Genomic DNA, 17,949 nt, shown 5'->3' with positions numbered 1-17,949 from the left:
CAGATGAGTCAATAAGGACATAATATTTTGAGATAAAACATATTTGTCTGTTACTGATTTCAGATAGAAAGGTTCATATCAATACTAATATAAGGGGTGAGCAAAAATACAGAAGATAGAAGATTGGTATTAAAAAGTTTCATAAATTAGCCTTGAATTAACCAACTGAAAAAGTCTGCTTCAAAATTGGAATTACTTAGCTAATGTCTCAGCATTAACTAATGCCTGAGTGTTATGGAGATATAAAGAACTTCACTGAAGTTAATTGTTACTGTTGTTATTATTAATTAAAAAACATCAGTAGTAAACAAAACACATGCAAAAAAATCTTGCTACTGGGAGGTAAGGAACCTGCATTTAACATTCTGAAGTTAAGCCATGTTCTCAGATTAATCTCTGTGCTTTAGGGCAGGCATATGCCTGTCTCCATAATACTGAAAAACACAGCCTTTATGTAAGAAGGGGTGAAGCAAGATCAATTAGAAGCAGGTAAAATATAGTCTCTTGATATATGGAGTGTAAATATCAAAAAAGCCCTGCAGGATTGGCACTTTCTCTATGATATATATATATATATGTATAAAAACCCCCCAAAACAACAAAACCAGCATATTTAATACCTTCACATCCTCTTTCTATTTGCCCATTGCAGAAGAGAGCATCTGAGATGAGATCAGGGAGCCGTCCGTTCAAGTCAACTGATGCAAGGCAGCCTTGGAACCCCTCCTTTGCATGCACCAGCTTGGGCAAGGATTTAAACATTTCTTTGGCCACTCCTCCAATATACAAATCACCTGGTGAGGAGAAATAAATATTAGATAGAAAAAAAAAAAAAGAACCAGCAGAACCTTTGACCCACTTGATCTTCTGGCCTGTTTGTGCTGAATGACAGATACGTCCAAAAAACAGTCTTTCAAATAAATGTAGAAGAAAACAAACACTGGTAAGATGTAAGATATTACAGCACTGCAGGATTGTATTTTTTCAAATGTAAATGTAGGCTTCAAGTCTGTATGGCTGATTTCTTAGAAGTACTTGGGCAAGCTTTCCGTGTGCCAGCTCACGTGGTCAGGAAACATTCATCTATTGCAGAGAGGAGGATTAAATCACAGAATCCCTGCCTAGAAACTCACCTAGCACAGGGACAATTGTTCATATAATTGATATGCAATTTGTTCATATAATTGTTCAATATTCAGGGAGGCTGGCCACAGACCATGCCAGTGATGGACACAGCACAGTGAGATAAAGGCAGCAGGATCCACCTGAAGTCCAGGTACCTAGAATCATCTTTTCAGAAGTACACCAAGAAATAAAAGATTGAGGGACACATGAAAGGAGAAAACTTAGAGATACCATTGTTAAACAGCAAAATGACCAGCTGTCCCCGCTGCAACTCATCTGGCAGCAAGGGGAGTTAGATGCCTTTAAACAGCAATATGAACACTGAGCAAATGGAATTTTCTTGCCAAAAATTATTCTAATGACAGACACCTATAACAAACAGCTTGCTCTGATGAACCTCAGGCAACTTATTCAGGACTGAAAACCAGGGCTTTTTCCCTTCAAGTAATTCCTAGCTCAGTGATAGACTTACTTTGAAAGTACATAACTTTAACTTTCCTCTTCAACACTGAGGGAAGGATGTTTTTTTGTTTTAAAACAATTCAGGCTCTACATTTCTTTCATGTGTTGGGTGTGTCTGACAGACAGAACAGTCACTTTTCAATCCAACATAACCATAAGAACCTCCCTAAGTATGCCTCAAGTGTCAGGCTGCGGGTTTAACCAGGCATTAAATCCTCATTGATGACCCAGCACAAATTCACAGCAGTTTATCCGAATATACATTCTAATCTACATTGTGCTTTCCAGAACAACCCCCAGTCTGGCTGATTTTGGAGCCTAGACCACAAGACCAGGTGGTCTAATGACAAAGAGTGTTTCTACATGACCTCAAATGTAAAATTGTTGATTTCCTAAGTGATTTCTGAGCTTTGTAGGCAGGTTTTACAGTGACAGAACTCAGAATGTACTGTTGCCACTATCCCATGTGGCTAGTTTTAGTCTCCCTCTGAGTGGTGTAAATCACAGATACACCTTTTACTAGTTCTCCTCTTGTTTGAAAGAGACTGCAATTTAGTGCTGTTTGTAATGGTTTACAGTTTACCTGTGAGGAAATAACCTGAAATGAATAAATGTCTAAAAGACTGAGAAAAATCTTCAGTCACCACGTATCATCCCTAAAATTCAACTGCCTTTGGATTAGTGAAATAGAGAGAAAATAGAACATGCTTAGGAAAATGCTTATAAACATATAGAATTTATGAGCAAACTAACCAAAAGTCTTAGCAACATTTGCAGCATCATATATTAAGACACCTCAAACTTTATTCATTCTATGTAGATAATTTGGAAAATAAGATCTTGCTTTCCTCTAGAGCTCTGGGGTACGATGTAAATCTCACAAGCATGAGATTAAACATAACAGATTAAAATATGGTGATCCATCTGTTCCCACAAATGGGATCTAATTCATTCACAGCAGAAAGATTCCTGCATTTTTCAATCTGCTGAACTGAAAACAGCTAAAACACTTGTGTCATGATAAAGGTTCTTCATCTTTTTCTCAGACAGGGCATCTAGAGAGCAAAACCTTTCCAGGTTTCCTGACGTTTTGTGCCTTCAGTCACTGCCAGCTTAGAATAGAGAGATTATTCATCTCAACTGATCCAAATAGGCTTAAAAGAGGGAAACCATTCCAGATAACAGTATTAAGAAAATCACTTCTATGATAAAAAAGTTAAACTTGATCTATTGCACATGACACGTGTAACCTCTTTAAAAATATACTGTCCAAGCAACCCTTTTTATTCTGTGATTAGTTACATCTTTAAAACCACAACCTTTCAGATTGATCCCCTGCTAATTCCTGATATCCATCTCTCAAACCCACTGAGATTGCTATATACAGTCATGCAGCAGCTGCCAGCTATGATGGATGGCTAGCAGAAATCCAGGTCAGTGTGCCAACATATAAGCTGGAACTCAAAATTATTTCTCTTGAAAATATACACTGGAAGATGGCCAAATAGGTATCATATGCAGTGAAGTACAATATATTGAGTCTAAATAAGCTGCTAAGAGTGTTGATAATTAGTCTGATCATTTCCTACTATTAAAGATACAATTTTCACAAATACATGTTCTGGGTAATATTTCAATTTTGTTGATGTTCAAAATAACTTTGAGTTCTGCATTTCAAATTCAAGTGTGCACCTAATACACAAATACATATCTTATGTATTGAGCAGCCACACTGACTATTAGCCTTCACCTTTTATAAAGTATAAAAAAGTATTTTTATGACTATGAGGTAATCTTCCCAGATTTAATATCAAGTGTTTAATACCATATGTGTTTTGAGTTTGCTGCTGCTGGCATGAAAAGCAGTTTCTCTCAGGCACAAAATTTTGCTAAGCTCTCGAATTAAAACTCAGATTTTTATTTTTGTTTTAAAGTCAGTTAATTTTTTTCTCTTGGAAATTTTTCTTATCTGCCATCACAAAATGTTTGCATTGTTACTTTTATTTCAGTTAATCACATGCTACTTTCATGTTCATCTCAATGAAGAAGTAGTTTCCAACACAACTCAATCCATTAGACTTTCAGACAAGACAGGTTTGCAGAAAATATTGTTAATTAAATTTTACCTCAAATATATGATGGCAGATATTCAGAAAAGATAAAAGTTTTTCCCTGTTCCTACTAAAAGAGATCAGAGGAATCATCATAGTGCAATACATATTCCCAGGTTTTCCCTCTTTTACTTATGTAAGTACAGCTTCACTACTAGAAATTTTACTCCAGAGCAAATCCCTTGTTGTGCAGCTGCCTACTTACAGGTGTGAATTCCATGCAAGTTATTTCATGAAGCAAGGTACCACAGTTCACCAGATCAATAGTACAAGCTTCTGACACTATGTAAACTGGCTGGAGCCTAAATGCAACACTAATGCTACACTGCTACCCACTGAAAATGTGTAGCCATCACGTCTAGAACTAAAGTTCAGCTCCTGCTTTCCTTGTACATGTTCTCTTCTAAAGCTCAGTTTGATTTTTAAATGAGTTCCTGAAAACGTCTCATTTTTTTCATATTAATCCTGATTTTCTTTAATTTATAAAGGAAAAAAAACCAAGTTTGCATAAAATAGATGCCAATTTTCATAGGCAAAGTTGCAAGCAGTAAAGAAAGAGGTGAGGTAATAGAATGACCCAAGATTTCCTTCTAGAAAAGCTTCAAATAAAGCAGTTTACTTGAGAGCAGATGTCACAACTCTCCTCTTTTTTCTTGCATTCAGAGTCGGTGCACAGATTTTTCTCCTTTTTGTTTGTTTTTTGAGTGGGAGGATTGTTTCCTCTCTTTGTTTTTTTCTGAGGCAAAAAAAAAAAAAAGCAAAAGTAAAAAGGTGTGCATGGCAGGCCAGAGGAATCAGCTGGAAGGCAGCACTGTCACTTTCAGAGCTAGTCCTGCCCATGGCAATGATGGCACTGCTCAGTTATGCCATAAGCACTCCTAAAGAGAAGATTTTAGTGGGTTTAATTAGCATCTTTTACAGGTACTGCAGATCCTCAGTTATTCCAACAGGACCTTTCCTGTTTACACCTATTAATCTCTTTTCTGTCTTAGAGCTGATTTGTGCTTTAATAACAAGTAAATTTAACACAGAAACAAATTGCCAGCTAATAAATTAACCCGAGTTCTCAATGTATTCATTATTGGAATCACACTTATGCAAAAGCACACAGAACACCACACAACAGTGAGTCACACACAACTGTTGGTAAAACAAATGCCAAGTCCTCCTGTAATAGCTCATCTTTTTTTATCCCAAGCCTCTGCATTTCTTCAAAATAAGAACTTTGCAAATGCTAAACCAAAGCAATGTGAAACAAAGACTGAAGATGCTGTTCTATTTTCTGACTAGCTAACAGCAGTTATTAAGAGTTATTATCTGGTACTAGTGACATTCCTGACAGGTCACTTCACAGACTTTTCTCCTCTTCTCCATTCCTGAGAATTCTTACATGATATATGCTGGTGGGCAAAAACCATTAACTTCATTTGACAGCTACCATTGTATTCCAAGATAAGTAGGGATGAAATTGTTTTCCATGTGCTTATGATGGCAACAACATAAGAATGCTGCTCAGGTGTGACAGGTGCACCCTTAACAAACCAGCAGCAGGTTGGTAGAGACGATTTGTGACATCAGGCAAGAAGTAGGTTAGCCAGGATATAGTAGGACTTGTTTACTGTCCTACATCTGTGAGCTTTGTGTACATATCTGGTGTTCATTTCTTGAACACCTTTGCTGACAAGAAAGGAAAACCATTCATTCAAATATGGTCTCATTAAAAAAAAAAAAAAAAAAAAAAAAAAAAGAAAAATCAGGAGGAAATACAACAGTGGAAGGAATTGTGGCTTGTCTTTTTCATTATCCATAAAGACAATATCTCTGGAATATTTTTATATGCCTGAACAAAAGCACCTTCAAATCCATCATTCTCTCCAAGAGCAGACATTCTTTCTCCCAATTTCTTGCTGTGCTGTTGGTTTTAAAAGTACTTTCAGCTATTGTCCTAATTTCTGTTTCATTTTGGAAGAAGTTGTTTTATCATGTTTCTAACAACACATTGTACTAAGTCACAACCATGGCTAGGTCTGAGAGTGCTTCTGAGATGTACTAGGGTGGTGTTACTCCCCAGGAAGGAGATGGATAGCCCTGACTATCCTTTGTGGATTCTGAAAACACAGCAGGCATCTCCACAATTCCTTTATATGACACACCAAAATACAAGGGAACATCTGGCTGTGGTGAAGCCAAGGTGTCAGGCACACTTTTCTGCAAATATGCTAGTTCAAAATGATCAAGCATAAAACAGCTTCTTCCCTCAGGCAGGCAAAGACAAGGGAGGACTGCAAAGACTGAGAAATGCCATAGGGAAAGTCTAATCTCAAAAGAAAAAAGTGTTCTCTTTATTCCAGTCCCTCCTAAAACAGATGAGCTGCTCTTACCAGATCAATAGAAATCACTTTGTAGTATCTTAATAATTGCACTACAAACTTCATGGTGGAACTCATCCTAAGACAACCCACACAATCCCAACTCATGGTATATTTAAGGCAACTGAATTGTGAAAATAAATTGCTCTCTACAAGCTGAATCTGCACTGACTAAAAGAACAGACACCATCCTGGTCACCAGTCAAGGGCTGCTGTCTCAAGCAGAAATGTCAGGTAGGCTTCCAGATGTCTTTGACATTCACTGGAACATGGGAGCCTACTTGGCTTTCTCACCTCCCCAGCACACAGAATCACCCACCTTTGCACATTTACTTTGGGCAATAGGCAGAGAACAGTGGAGGTTTTTCTTTCAAATTTCAGCACACGCTTTAGAAAAGGAACTGAGCCTGCATAGTGGGTGAGTGGTCATTCCAGAGCCTCTCCTCACCTTCATCAATCCTGAGCAAACATTTGCTCTTCATTCCATATCAAAAAAGCATTTGCTCCTTAAAAAAGCATTGATGAGACATAATTGCTCTTTTTATTTCCCACAAACCAAGAAGCCTGCTGTGATCATAGCCCATTAATAAACAGAAGAACTGTTGACAAAGGCTTAAATGCTGCATCCACACAGCTTCTGCAGCGCATACGCTCCAGCATATGGCTTTTCCAACCCCCTTTGCAGCAGAGAATATGCACTTTGCTGTGCATTCACAGGCCTGCTTGCTGCTAGAGCAAAGCATGACTGGATTTTGTCTACCACTTGCAAGGCAGGGCACTTGAGGGAAGACATGAAAATGTAAACTTAGTGTTTTATGTCCACTTACTCACTTCAAAGAGTCTGTTCTGTAGCTTCAGTATTGATTTGTGGTTGATGCCTTTTGGTTTTGATGTGATTTTTTTAAAAGAAAAAGAGTATTTTCAAATATTTTTCCTATTGGAGTGATGAATTCTATCACTTTTAGACCTTCTCTCACCTAAGGAGGGAAAGGGTGTCTAGTTTACTTGTCCAGGCTCTGCTGAGTTATCTGTCCTTTCAAATACTTCAGGCAAGAGGCTGTTTTATGATGGGACACGTGGTGGCTTTCATCTTTCACATTCCCTGTACTGATAACCAAGCAAGGCAAAATGTTTACAGGCAAATAAAAAGGAAAAAATAAAGAAGAATTTCTAGGTTAGCAAGTCACTCTTTTGGGAAGGAATATAGAAACTGATCTTTTCACCCCAATTCTACACTGCTTTCAGTATCTTGCCTGAATACACCATTAAATGTATTAGGAACAGAAAAAAAAAAGAAATCACCAGCACTGAAATGCTGACATTGTGGGTTTTCTTTAGGCACCCTTATTGGCACAATAGCACATACTGTAGTTATTTGTCAAGAGAATTGAACTTTGAAGATATTTCTTCCTTTGAGTGATGCTTTACTGTTCTTTTTACAGTTTCACTGTAGCACTGCCCTGTAGTCCACACTGAGAGGAAAAAAAAAAAAAAAGGCAAGGAGAATTAAGAGGTACCAGAAAGAATTTACAGTTGGTGGGTGCACCAGGAACAGCATCGTCCAGTTTTCACTTGCCACCAATTTCTGTGGCACTACACAGTGGAGATACAGGTGCTGCTCCACCTCCAATCTCCTGGTTCCATCACACTACCCAGAACTACACTGAAGACTTTCCACAGTTCCACAAATATTCTTCTGCCAAGAAACTTTTCCTTATGCTTTGCTGGATGTGCTGTCCAATTCTGCACCCACCTCTCGGCGCTCAGATTTCATTCTTATTACAATTTTCAACTCAGTTTAGTGCTCCTCAGGGATTACACAAATGAGCCCATGTTTCACAGGCAAGTAAAGCTGTGTCACAGGGAGTGCTGGTGTGTGAGAAACAGCAACCACACAACAATGACCTCAGGAGATAAGCATTAAATAGACAAAAGGAGATATTCAAAAAGTAAGTGCTCACATCTGAAGACTTCTCCATTTAACATTTTCCTGACAACAACATTCCTCAGAGTCCCAGGCACTCTGTTTCTCTCTGCTTGTTTTTACCCCCACTAAAGACCAGATGAAGAGCACTGGCATTGGAAAAGATTTAACAGATGTAAAACCAAAGCAGTCTGCTTGTGCAATGGACTGTGAGGAGAGTTGGTGATGCATGTTAAATGGTAAATAATAAAATCTAATTGCCATATAAATGCGCGTGGCAATCCATCTCCCACATAATCAATGCTAGGCCAATTACTCTGCATGTGGGGGATGGCTGTGGTGGAGAGGTGAGGCATTCAAGCACATCAAATGTCCTTCATTTCTTTCCTGTTCTGACCACTTCTGGAGATTGCACACACCTCAAAAATAGACAGAATCTATTGAAGCTGGCATTTGCATGGCACAGTATACTCAGATCTCCCTTCCTCCTGCTATAGTGCTTTCCCTCTCTGCTTTATCAGCCAACACATGCTCTTAACAGAGCTTGTTTTTGAAATACTGAGGAATTCCTCTTTCCAACAGACCTACTAGACCTCAGAGATCATCATCTGCAAAACTCTTCCTTTGGCTAGAGCTCCACATAAAGCTACCAACCAGCTGAGATGTTAAACACTCTCATTTTGAATGCAGGCTGGCAGAGAGTAATTTTTATATGATATTTCTTTTGATCAAGACAATCACATTCAGGCTCTGAGGATATTCCATGGACCTGCCCTTCTGCAAAAAGGATTGCTCAGTTAAAATACCAAGGTTAATGAGGGTTCACAGCAGCACATTTTAAAGCAAATTTTGGATGTGCTTCTTCACTCTGTGTATCTGTGGGGGGGCCAGGATGCAGTGGATGTATATTTATACTGAATATGCAGAGGTTTTGCTAAGTTTTAAGAGCATCTATGTTTCTTGTATAATTCTTAACATAACTTTTAGTTGTGTTCCAGAAAGGCTTGAAAGAAATTCCACAATTACTAGCAGCAATAACCTGCATGTCAAACAGCTGTAGGAATGAAGACAAATCTATCCACTCATATATGTATGAAAGACTGAGAAAAACAGGGGAAAAGAGGCAGAAAACAAAAACCCTTTCACCATGAACTGATCTGACAGACTAGTGCATTGCTGCTGACTTCATAGTGCAAGCTCTAGAATATCTTTGCTTAACCTAGAACTAGTGGAATAGATTTTCCATTTTTTACCCCATCTTATAATTTTGGTAATTTGGATACAATTTCTGAAGGTTTAGCATGATCAAAATTATTTTCACAACCTGGTAGACAGCATTGTTTACAAGTAGAGTGTGAAAAGTGGTAAAAGAAGGAATAAAGGAATTCCCATGAGATCAGGTTCTCCAATGACCTATTCTTATCCTGTTATGACCTATTGTAACTACTAGAACTTTGTTACATAGGAAGATCCAAAGAAGAGTTCTCAGGTCTAAGTCCCTTCTTTTTCCTCTGAACAGAGCCTGCTTTCCTTCACTATTCAGGAAGACAACAGCTGCATTTGCCAGTGTCTGCTCCAATAGGTCACACTGGGAAGATCTATTTGCTGTTGACAGTATTTGGAACTCTGTATTTGGAACAGAACATTATTTCTGCGTGAAGAATTCACAGCCCACTGGCAAGGTCATTACATTTAGCTCAGGCATGATTATTTGAGAAATTTAAGTATTAATACTTGCTCATTTGTACAATGTTCTGTGCTTCTAAAAGCCTTGTTTCTCTAGTGATAAAAATATAAAGGATCGCTGCTGTTGATGGAGACCTTGCAATTTAGAGAAAAAAATCATATAATGAGGCAACAATAATAACTGCCTCAGTATAAAACAGCAGAGAGAAATATTATATGAAATTAACACAACTTCAATTTCCACTGCTGAAACAGGAATTCCTCGTTATGATCAAGACTAATTTAGCTCAGCATGAATAACCTACTTTGACAGGCAAATGAAATATCAATAGATTAAGGGACTATTGCAAATCATCAATGAATATGCCAGGCTAGTAGATCTACTGATAATTTAGTTAATTGCATTAAAGTTTACAAGGATGAATTAATTGCCAAGAAAATCTTTATGCACATTGAAGAGCTCCAATTTGGTGCATTTGCAAAACTACTGGTGATACCAGAAATTAATAGAACTACTTTTCTTTCAGGTGCTTCAGTCTAGTCTGTTTTCACAATATTGGACAAAACAGCAAATGGAAAAGCAAACATAGATAGAAGCAGCAGCCCTATCTCAAAAGAATAAAGGAAGCTAGGGGCCAGTGAAGAGATACAGAAATAAAAGTAAAACAGACAACAAGAGATCTAGACAGGTTATTTTAATCCAAGTAGGCTGATTCTGATGTGTGCTCTAATATGAATAGCATTTTTTGAGGATGAAGTGAGATAACAGCCCAGGAATAACATATGACTTACAATGGGCTCTAAAACTGACATTTGGGAAGGCCACAGGAAAGATGATGACAGTGAGACAAGTCAAAATTATGAATGTCAGTTCAAAAAAGCAGGTCTTGACAAATGAAATTATGCACAGGCAGCAAAAGTTAACCCATAAATGCTGAGCTGTGCAGGCTTTATTTCAGAATGGTGATTTCCTTCTAAAATATATATATAGTTACCCCAATATCAATATTAGGATGATTGCAGATCATCTTAGAGGATAAAGCATATCTGTGAATATATTCTGTGATCTGGAAAGTTTAAAATTGGATTGGATACTGAAGTACTGAAACTACTAACTCATGTAAAAGTTTGTAACTACTTATTCAGTTCAAAATAACTGCAGCAGTCTTTACCTTCTTGTTTGGTAAGAGTACAATATCTCAGCTTCTAATTTCAATTTATAAACAATTAAAATGCTAATATATTTTAATTTTCTGATGGATATTCCAAGAGAATTCTGATTGGATTTTGCAGGGTTTTTTTATGCCCGCTGTTTAAAAAAGTGTGTGAAAGCTCTGGGGATTAAATACTGCCTGTATGTGTAGGAGAGAAGCAAGAGGAAGATTAAACCCTAGCAGGTAAGTGGATATAAAGTGTGCTTGAGGATGTCCTCCTCCTCGGAAGCAGATCATGCATCTTCAAGTACTTATAAAATAAAATAATTTCTGACAGAACTACAGCTTCCCATACCACACTGAAAAAAAAAATATATGGAGAGGGAAGAGACATTATAGACATTGTAAAACTCACAGACTGATACAGGGAGACAACATTTCTTTGGCAACAGAGAGGAACAAGGATCACAAAATTGTTTTGTGATGAAATGGACCTTAAAGATAATTTTTCCAACCCCTTTGCCATGGACAGGGATATATTACACTAGAGCAGGTTGCTCAGAGCCCCATACAACCTGGCCTTAAACATTTCTGGGGATGGGGCCTCCACAGCTTCTCTGGGCAACCTGTGCCAGTGGCTCACCGACCTCACAGTGAAGAATTTCTTCCTAATATCTAACCTAAATCTACTCTTTCAGTTTGAACCTATTCCCCCTTATCCTGCCACTACAGGCCCTGGTAAAATAGTCCCTCTCCAGCGTTCTTCCAGGCTTCCTTCAGGAACTGGAAACCAAAAATTAGGTGACCCCAAAGCCTTCTCCTTTTCCAGACTGAGCAATCCCAACTCCCTCAGCCTTTCCTCATAGCAGAGGTGTTCCACCCCTTGGATCATCTTGGTGGTCTCCTCTGGACTGGCTCCAGCAGCTCCCTGTCCTTCCTGTGCTGGGAGCCCAGAGCTGGATGCAATATTCCAGGTGGGATCCCAGCAGGGCAGAGCAGAGGGGCAGAATCCCCTCCCTGCCCTGCTGCCCACGGTGCTCCTGCTGCAGCCCAGGACACGTTTGGCTCTCTGGGCTGCCAGCACACGTGGCCAGGTCACATCCAGCCCCCCATCCACCAGCACCCCCAGGTCCTTCAGGGCAGGGCTGCTCTTGATCTGTTCATCCCCCAGACTGTGTTGACAGCAGGGTTTGCCCCATCCCAGGTGCAGCACCTGCTCTTGGTCTTATTAAACCTCCTAAGAGCACAATGGGCTCACTTCTCCAGCTTGTCCAGGTCCCTCTGGAGGGCATCCTGTCCTCAGGTGTGTCAACCACATCTCCCAGCTTGGTGTCATCAGCAAATACGCTGAGGGTGCACTCAGTGCCTCTCTCCATGTCAATAACAAAGGTATTTGATAACCCTGGTGCCAACAGGGACCCCTGAGAGGCACCACTTGTCTGTGCTGTCCATCAGGACTTTGAGCTGTTGATCACCACTGGATGCAACTGTCCAACCAATTTCTTACCCATCATTAAATCCACCTCTCTCCAGTTTGGGGAAAAGGATGTGGTGGCTAACTGTGTCAAAGGCTTTACAGAAGTCCAGATAAATGACATCTGTAATCTTTCCCTTGTCCACCAATGTAGTCACTCCATCAAATAAATAATTTTCTCTTGTTTTCCCCGTGCCCTTTGAGGCTACTCAGACCCCTCAGAACATCAGAGCACAGCATCAAGTACAACAACCAAGAATTCCCCTCCACCCAACTCTTTCAGGCCTTGAATTGCAGCCGTGCCAACCATCTGAGCTTTCCTGAGAGCAGGACAAGGAATCTGCTCCTGAAATATATGAAAGGAAATTTGCTGTGTAACTGTGTTGGCAGGCTTGAGCTGCACTGCTTTTGCTGTTCAGACTCATTTATCTTTATGGGTTATTGCTAGGACTGCACCTCAGCACACTCTGCTAATTTTCCCTGTGAGGAAAAATAACACAGTTCTTGGAATCCAAACACAGAATTATTTTCACTCGTTTATTTGTCCCCAATTTATAATTTACCCATCTAATTGCAGCAATAATTAGGCTGCAGGATGTAATATATGTGTTTCCACAGGTAACTGCTGAAATTTTACCAGAGGTTATGCAGGGAACTGATATGTGTGATAACGAAATTTCTGTGCTATATAGCAAAATCCTACACCCAAAAGAAAACATATATTGGAAATTCTCTCCCATACTTTTATGGCAGCTGTCTGCTCTCCCAGACAACTTCCATGCTGTGCAGGCTCAACAACACAATCTGTGTCTTATCTTTGTGCTGAATTCACTGTGTATTTGCAAAAACCCACGTATAGTGGGTTTCTTTTTCAAGGATGAGCTTGGATTTCAAAATCAGAAATCTGGTAACTCTACAATTACACAGAATGGCTGCAGGTTTCAAACTATCTGCACACATTTATATTTTCCTAATGATAACTCTGGTTAAGCAGATACAGTGATAACTATTGATGTCTGGTTAAGCAGATACTATTGATATCAATACACTATTGATAGCAGGAAGTGTGATTTTGCCTTTGCTTTGTTGCTAAGATAGCACAGGACAATGAATTAACTGTAAATATTTATACCAGCAAAATATATGGAGGGTTTATAGCACAACAGAAACATGCCATTGCAAGAAACACCGATGTAAAATAGAAAAGAAGCAACTACAGTAGATAACTTATACTAAATACTAAGGAAGGAAAAACAGTAATGAAAGGCAATTTTTTTCTCCCTTTTAGCCTGCTGGCTAAAAAGTATCAGCTCGAATCCCCTCCCAAATCAAACTAAAATTCTCAAGATATACATTGTGCCATATTTAAAGGAAGCTGGCTGAGAAAAATATAGTCTAATACATCTGAAACAATAAAATAAAATTAGGCATACTATTAAGAGAAGACAGATGCTGAGGACCTGTGTGTGCTAGACCAGCTTTAGAGAGGTGTTTGCTATATATTCCTGCACTGAACACGTCAGGCTTGTTATTCTTTCACTATCCTCATTCCCTGGGTGGTAAATTACAGAAAATCACCTAACACAATTCACCTTACTCTCTTCAAATCTCAGTATGGTTTCTTTTTTCATGTCCCTCATTCCTTTTTTTTTTTTTTTTTTTATTCCGAAGGAATTCAAGGTTAGAAAACGCGGCCGCTATGGATACAGTTTTACTTCAAAAGCGTAAGGCGAAAGTCGCATTTTCAAAGTGCCGCACACAAAGGGATGCTCAGGGATGTCGGGTTTTGCAGGCTGCTTTTTTTGCCCAGCCCTGGCAGCGCCTTCGGTGAGATCACAGCGCTCTCTAGTGCCTTCAGCGAGCACATGGAGAGAACCTGAGACCCTTAAATAAACCAGCACGCCAAGGACCGACCCATTTGAAAAATACACCGAATAAACTGGCCGTGTTAATTATCAGCTCGCAACAGGATTGTTTCTTTTTTTTTTTTTTTTTTTTTTCCTACCCATGCTTGATTTAACTACTAGGAAAAGAGGCAAACATATTAAAGACATACAGATGTGCAGAAGTAGTACTAGCCTTCTCAAGAATGTCAAGGAACGAGCTGGATGTTTTTTCTACAGCATCAAAAACAATGTTGGAATACTACATTTTATCAACCAAAAAATCGATGATGTTTAAAAGAATGGAAACCCGAGAAATAGCATGGCAGAAATTTCAAATGCTAGTTTAGGAATGGAGTGTGAGCCATCCAAAAAGCTTTATCAGAAATGCCAGGTTTTTAAATAGAAAAATCTCTTATTGAAGATTATGACATATCAGGATACTGTTTTCACAGTCTTTCTTACAATCTTAATAGCACTTTCAAGTGAGGCAAACATGTAAAATATCACAAAATCCAGCATAATTACCAAGGTCAGCTCATTATCTGTGACTCAGAGGCAGTTAAAAGAAAATTCAGCAAGGAATAAGCTCTTGATGGAATATTAATATCTACTTTGAACATCCTGGCTTTTGAAATATCATATTTCTTTGACTGTTATGAAATTTCAGTTTTCCTGCCAAGAGTCTTTTTAAAAAATGGTAAAATACACACTACTTTTCCACATGACCAGGACATAAATTCTTATGCCTGATTGGGTAGTCATTATTTTAAAAGTATACCTATACATCCTTTCAAAAAAATATTTTCCTCAGATGCAAATCAGTTTTCCAGAAACCCATCCATAGAACTCATTACTATCACTTATTTTAAAATATAAATATGTTTATAAAAAATAGATCATAAGAATCTAGCTGGATTTATAACATGTAGGTTTAGTGCTGGTAGCAAAGTTTATCCCACCTGCAATTGAAATTATTACATACTCATTTACATGAGTATGTTATGTTAATTTTATAACCTATGGTCATGTAAAAGTCAAGCTTTTTACATAGACATTGTAGGCCTCCTTGAGTCCCTCCTCTATATTTTGGTTTATATGGGCCACTTTGTGTTATTATAATTTCCTACCTTTTTTAAATTTTTTTTTTTTGTTTTATTCCCACAGGATCTTCCCACGTTTAAAGTTGTACTGACCTGTGCAGAAGTACCTCTAAACTGGCATCGTCAGGTTAAGGTGATGTAATCTCTTGTGATCATTCTGATTATTATGAAAAAAAAGGTTTCTTACAATATTACAAAATTATATGCTACTTTACATATGTGATTTATTCTGTTTATTACTCTCTAATAGCTCTCACTGTAGATAATACAAGAGTGACTGTACTTACTTTTTAGATCTAGATTTCTGGCTCCTGCTGTGCTCTGTGTTGTGATTTTAGTGTCAATCTTTACAGTGTGCAGGTTGTTGGTATCCCTTGATATCATGACATTATGCCACTGGTTGTCATTCAGAGGTTTATTAGAACTTCCCTTGATGAGATTGGCACCGTTTCCCAAGTCAAACACATAGTGTAAATACCTGGGAAAAGAGAAAAAATTGGAAAAGTTTCCTTTTTCTTTACATAGCAAGGGGGCAATAATTAATATGTCTAATATTTTCTATTTGCTTGTACTCCTCAGCAGCGCTGGCTAAACCAGAAGACAACAATGAATGCCAGATGGGGAAGCAACTGTGATTCCAAGAAATTGCCACTCGTTTGGATGAGTTGAGGTGCAGTCCCAAGTTTCTGGAAAGCAACGAGCACTCCATGTACCAAGACATGCATACATACGTAGAGAGAGAGAACAAGAGGGAGGCTACAAACTAGCACTTCTTTGTGGTAAGCACCAGAGAAGTTATACCTATTATTTACTTTCATACATTTCAGGCATCTAGCTTCATCTGAAAGAAAGAGTCACAATAAAGCACATGAAGTTCAACAGGAAGAAACATTTATCCATCACATCTATCCAGTCAGAAAAAAAAGAAAAAGAAAAAGGAGATTTGCATCCTAAACTTTCCCGTGTATTCCTCCTGCACACACACTTTGAATGGACTGGTTTTGCTGTTATGCTAATCCATACATACCCTTTCACTAATTCAACCACAATGAAATCATTTCCATCGCCACTGTTAAAAAGTATCAATCCATCCAGGGAGGTGGTTTTGAACTGGAAAAAAAGGTGCATAGATGTGTACGCTTGTAGCGTGGCCAGTGCAACATAACTTGCTTTTGTTTTAAAGGTTACAGGGTCTGCTATGATGTTCCTGAACCCGAATCTTGCATTTAGCTCACAATAATCGATGTCTCCATTTTTACACAAGTCAATGTATGCCATGCCATTAAATGCGAGACTCTGCAGATGCCCAATAAAATTAGAAGGCACAGAAGACAGGTAGCGCCGTTCTGTTATTATTCCTGTTTCTATGTTGTGGAATTCCAGCCGTGTGTGATCGCCAGCCATTTGACCTTTAAACAGCAACAAGAAAACACGTGTTAGTCTCTGAAAGGGGAGGTCAAAGAGCACATCATGTGATTAAGCATAGGCATCGTTTTCACTCTTTTCAGAATGTGCTAGGCCAATTGTTGTCTCCAAAGGGAATTCTTCCAAATTCATCCTAATCACTGGTAAATCCAGGAGCCTTTCCAAAGCACTCGGTACATTTGGATAAGGCCAACAGAAAAATTTCTAAACTGAAACAATTTACCAGAGTACATTAAACTGCCAACAAAATCCCTCACTTAAGTTACACCTCACCAGATGAGAGGTTTTACTATAAGCAAGGCCAATTGCTTAACATGAGGAACACAAAGGCCATTCTCAGACCTAAACCAACAATATCAAAGTCTCATGAAAGAGAAACAGAGCAGCTTGAGGGGTTTTATTCCATGTGTTTTGCCTCAATGCGCATGACTTGACTAGCAGTAGGAAGGATTCCTGTTTCAGCTGTCTTGGGTACATTAATGCCAGCCCTGCTGCAAAAAGCCCTGTGTGACAAGGGCGGAGAGCTGCTTGAAAGCAACTGGCTCTGTACCATGGGGATAAACATGGGAGAAGGGGCAGAGCCCAAGGCATGGGCAGAGCAGAAAGCCTGCAGGAAGGGTGCATGCCAGTCTCTCGTGATTCTGGAAACAACAAGGGACTTGCTTACGTTGGAAATGCGACTGAAAGCAAGCCCCAGAGCTGCCTTTGAGTTCTCTCTGCCATGCCAGGACCACTGCAGAGCAAGAAGCCTGAAATTTGCTGACTGCAAAGCTAATCTGGAGGAAAGGATCAGCACTGCCAGAGTACACTGCATACAGGTCAGGTAAGTTTTTAAGCTAGTTATTAAATACCTTACCCAGCACATCAAAATTGTGTTCACTGAAGAGTTCCTTTTTCTGACAGAATGTCCAATTTTTTCCATGCTTATTTTAAAGAAGTAGGGCAGTATTTTCACAGGGCTGATTCATTGTGTGGAAAATCAGCTTCTTATTACTAATGAATTTCACCACTTAAAGTACCTTTTGCAAACCATTTTGAAATTTCCCAGTTTCTTAGTTGTTTCATGTCTCTCATGGAATACATTGCTCTACTACAAATTCTCACAGTGGCAAAGCTGTTGACAGGCGAAGTTCCCTCTGTCCATCCCCAAATATTCTATTCCAAGAGAGAGTGTGAACACTGCCCCAGGCTGGGCATGTCAGAAGTGGTGCACAAAGCCTGGAGGAGGCTGAC

General features: G+C 38.9%; 1 protein-coding gene across 8 annotated transcripts in view; it reads right to left on the bottom strand.

Moving 5' to 3' along the window:
• Nucleotides 1-17,949, bottom strand: part of NRXN1 (neurexin 1) — a 672,843-nt gene that overhangs the window by 341,629 nt on the left and 313,265 nt on the right. For all 8 annotated transcript variants that reach the window (XM_059840820.1, XM_059840821.1, XM_059840822.1 and 5 more), the window contains 3 exons: nt 16,319-16,700; nt 15,579-15,769; nt 621-794 (listed from right to left, as the gene is read on the bottom strand). In XM_059840820.1, coding sequence (XP_059696803.1) covers nt 621-794; nt 15,579-15,769; nt 16,319-16,700 — 747 coding nt within the window. The remainder of the gene's footprint in view (nt 1-620; nt 795-15,578; nt 15,770-16,318; nt 16,701-17,949) is intronic.

The sequence above is a fragment of the Haemorhous mexicanus genome, chromosome 3 (assembly GCF_027477595.1).
Source record: "Haemorhous mexicanus isolate bHaeMex1 chromosome 3, bHaeMex1.pri, whole genome shotgun sequence".
Lineage (NCBI taxonomy): Eukaryota > Metazoa > Chordata > Aves > Passeriformes > Fringillidae > Haemorhous > Haemorhous mexicanus.
This window is presented reverse-complemented; position numbering and strand designations above follow the sequence as displayed.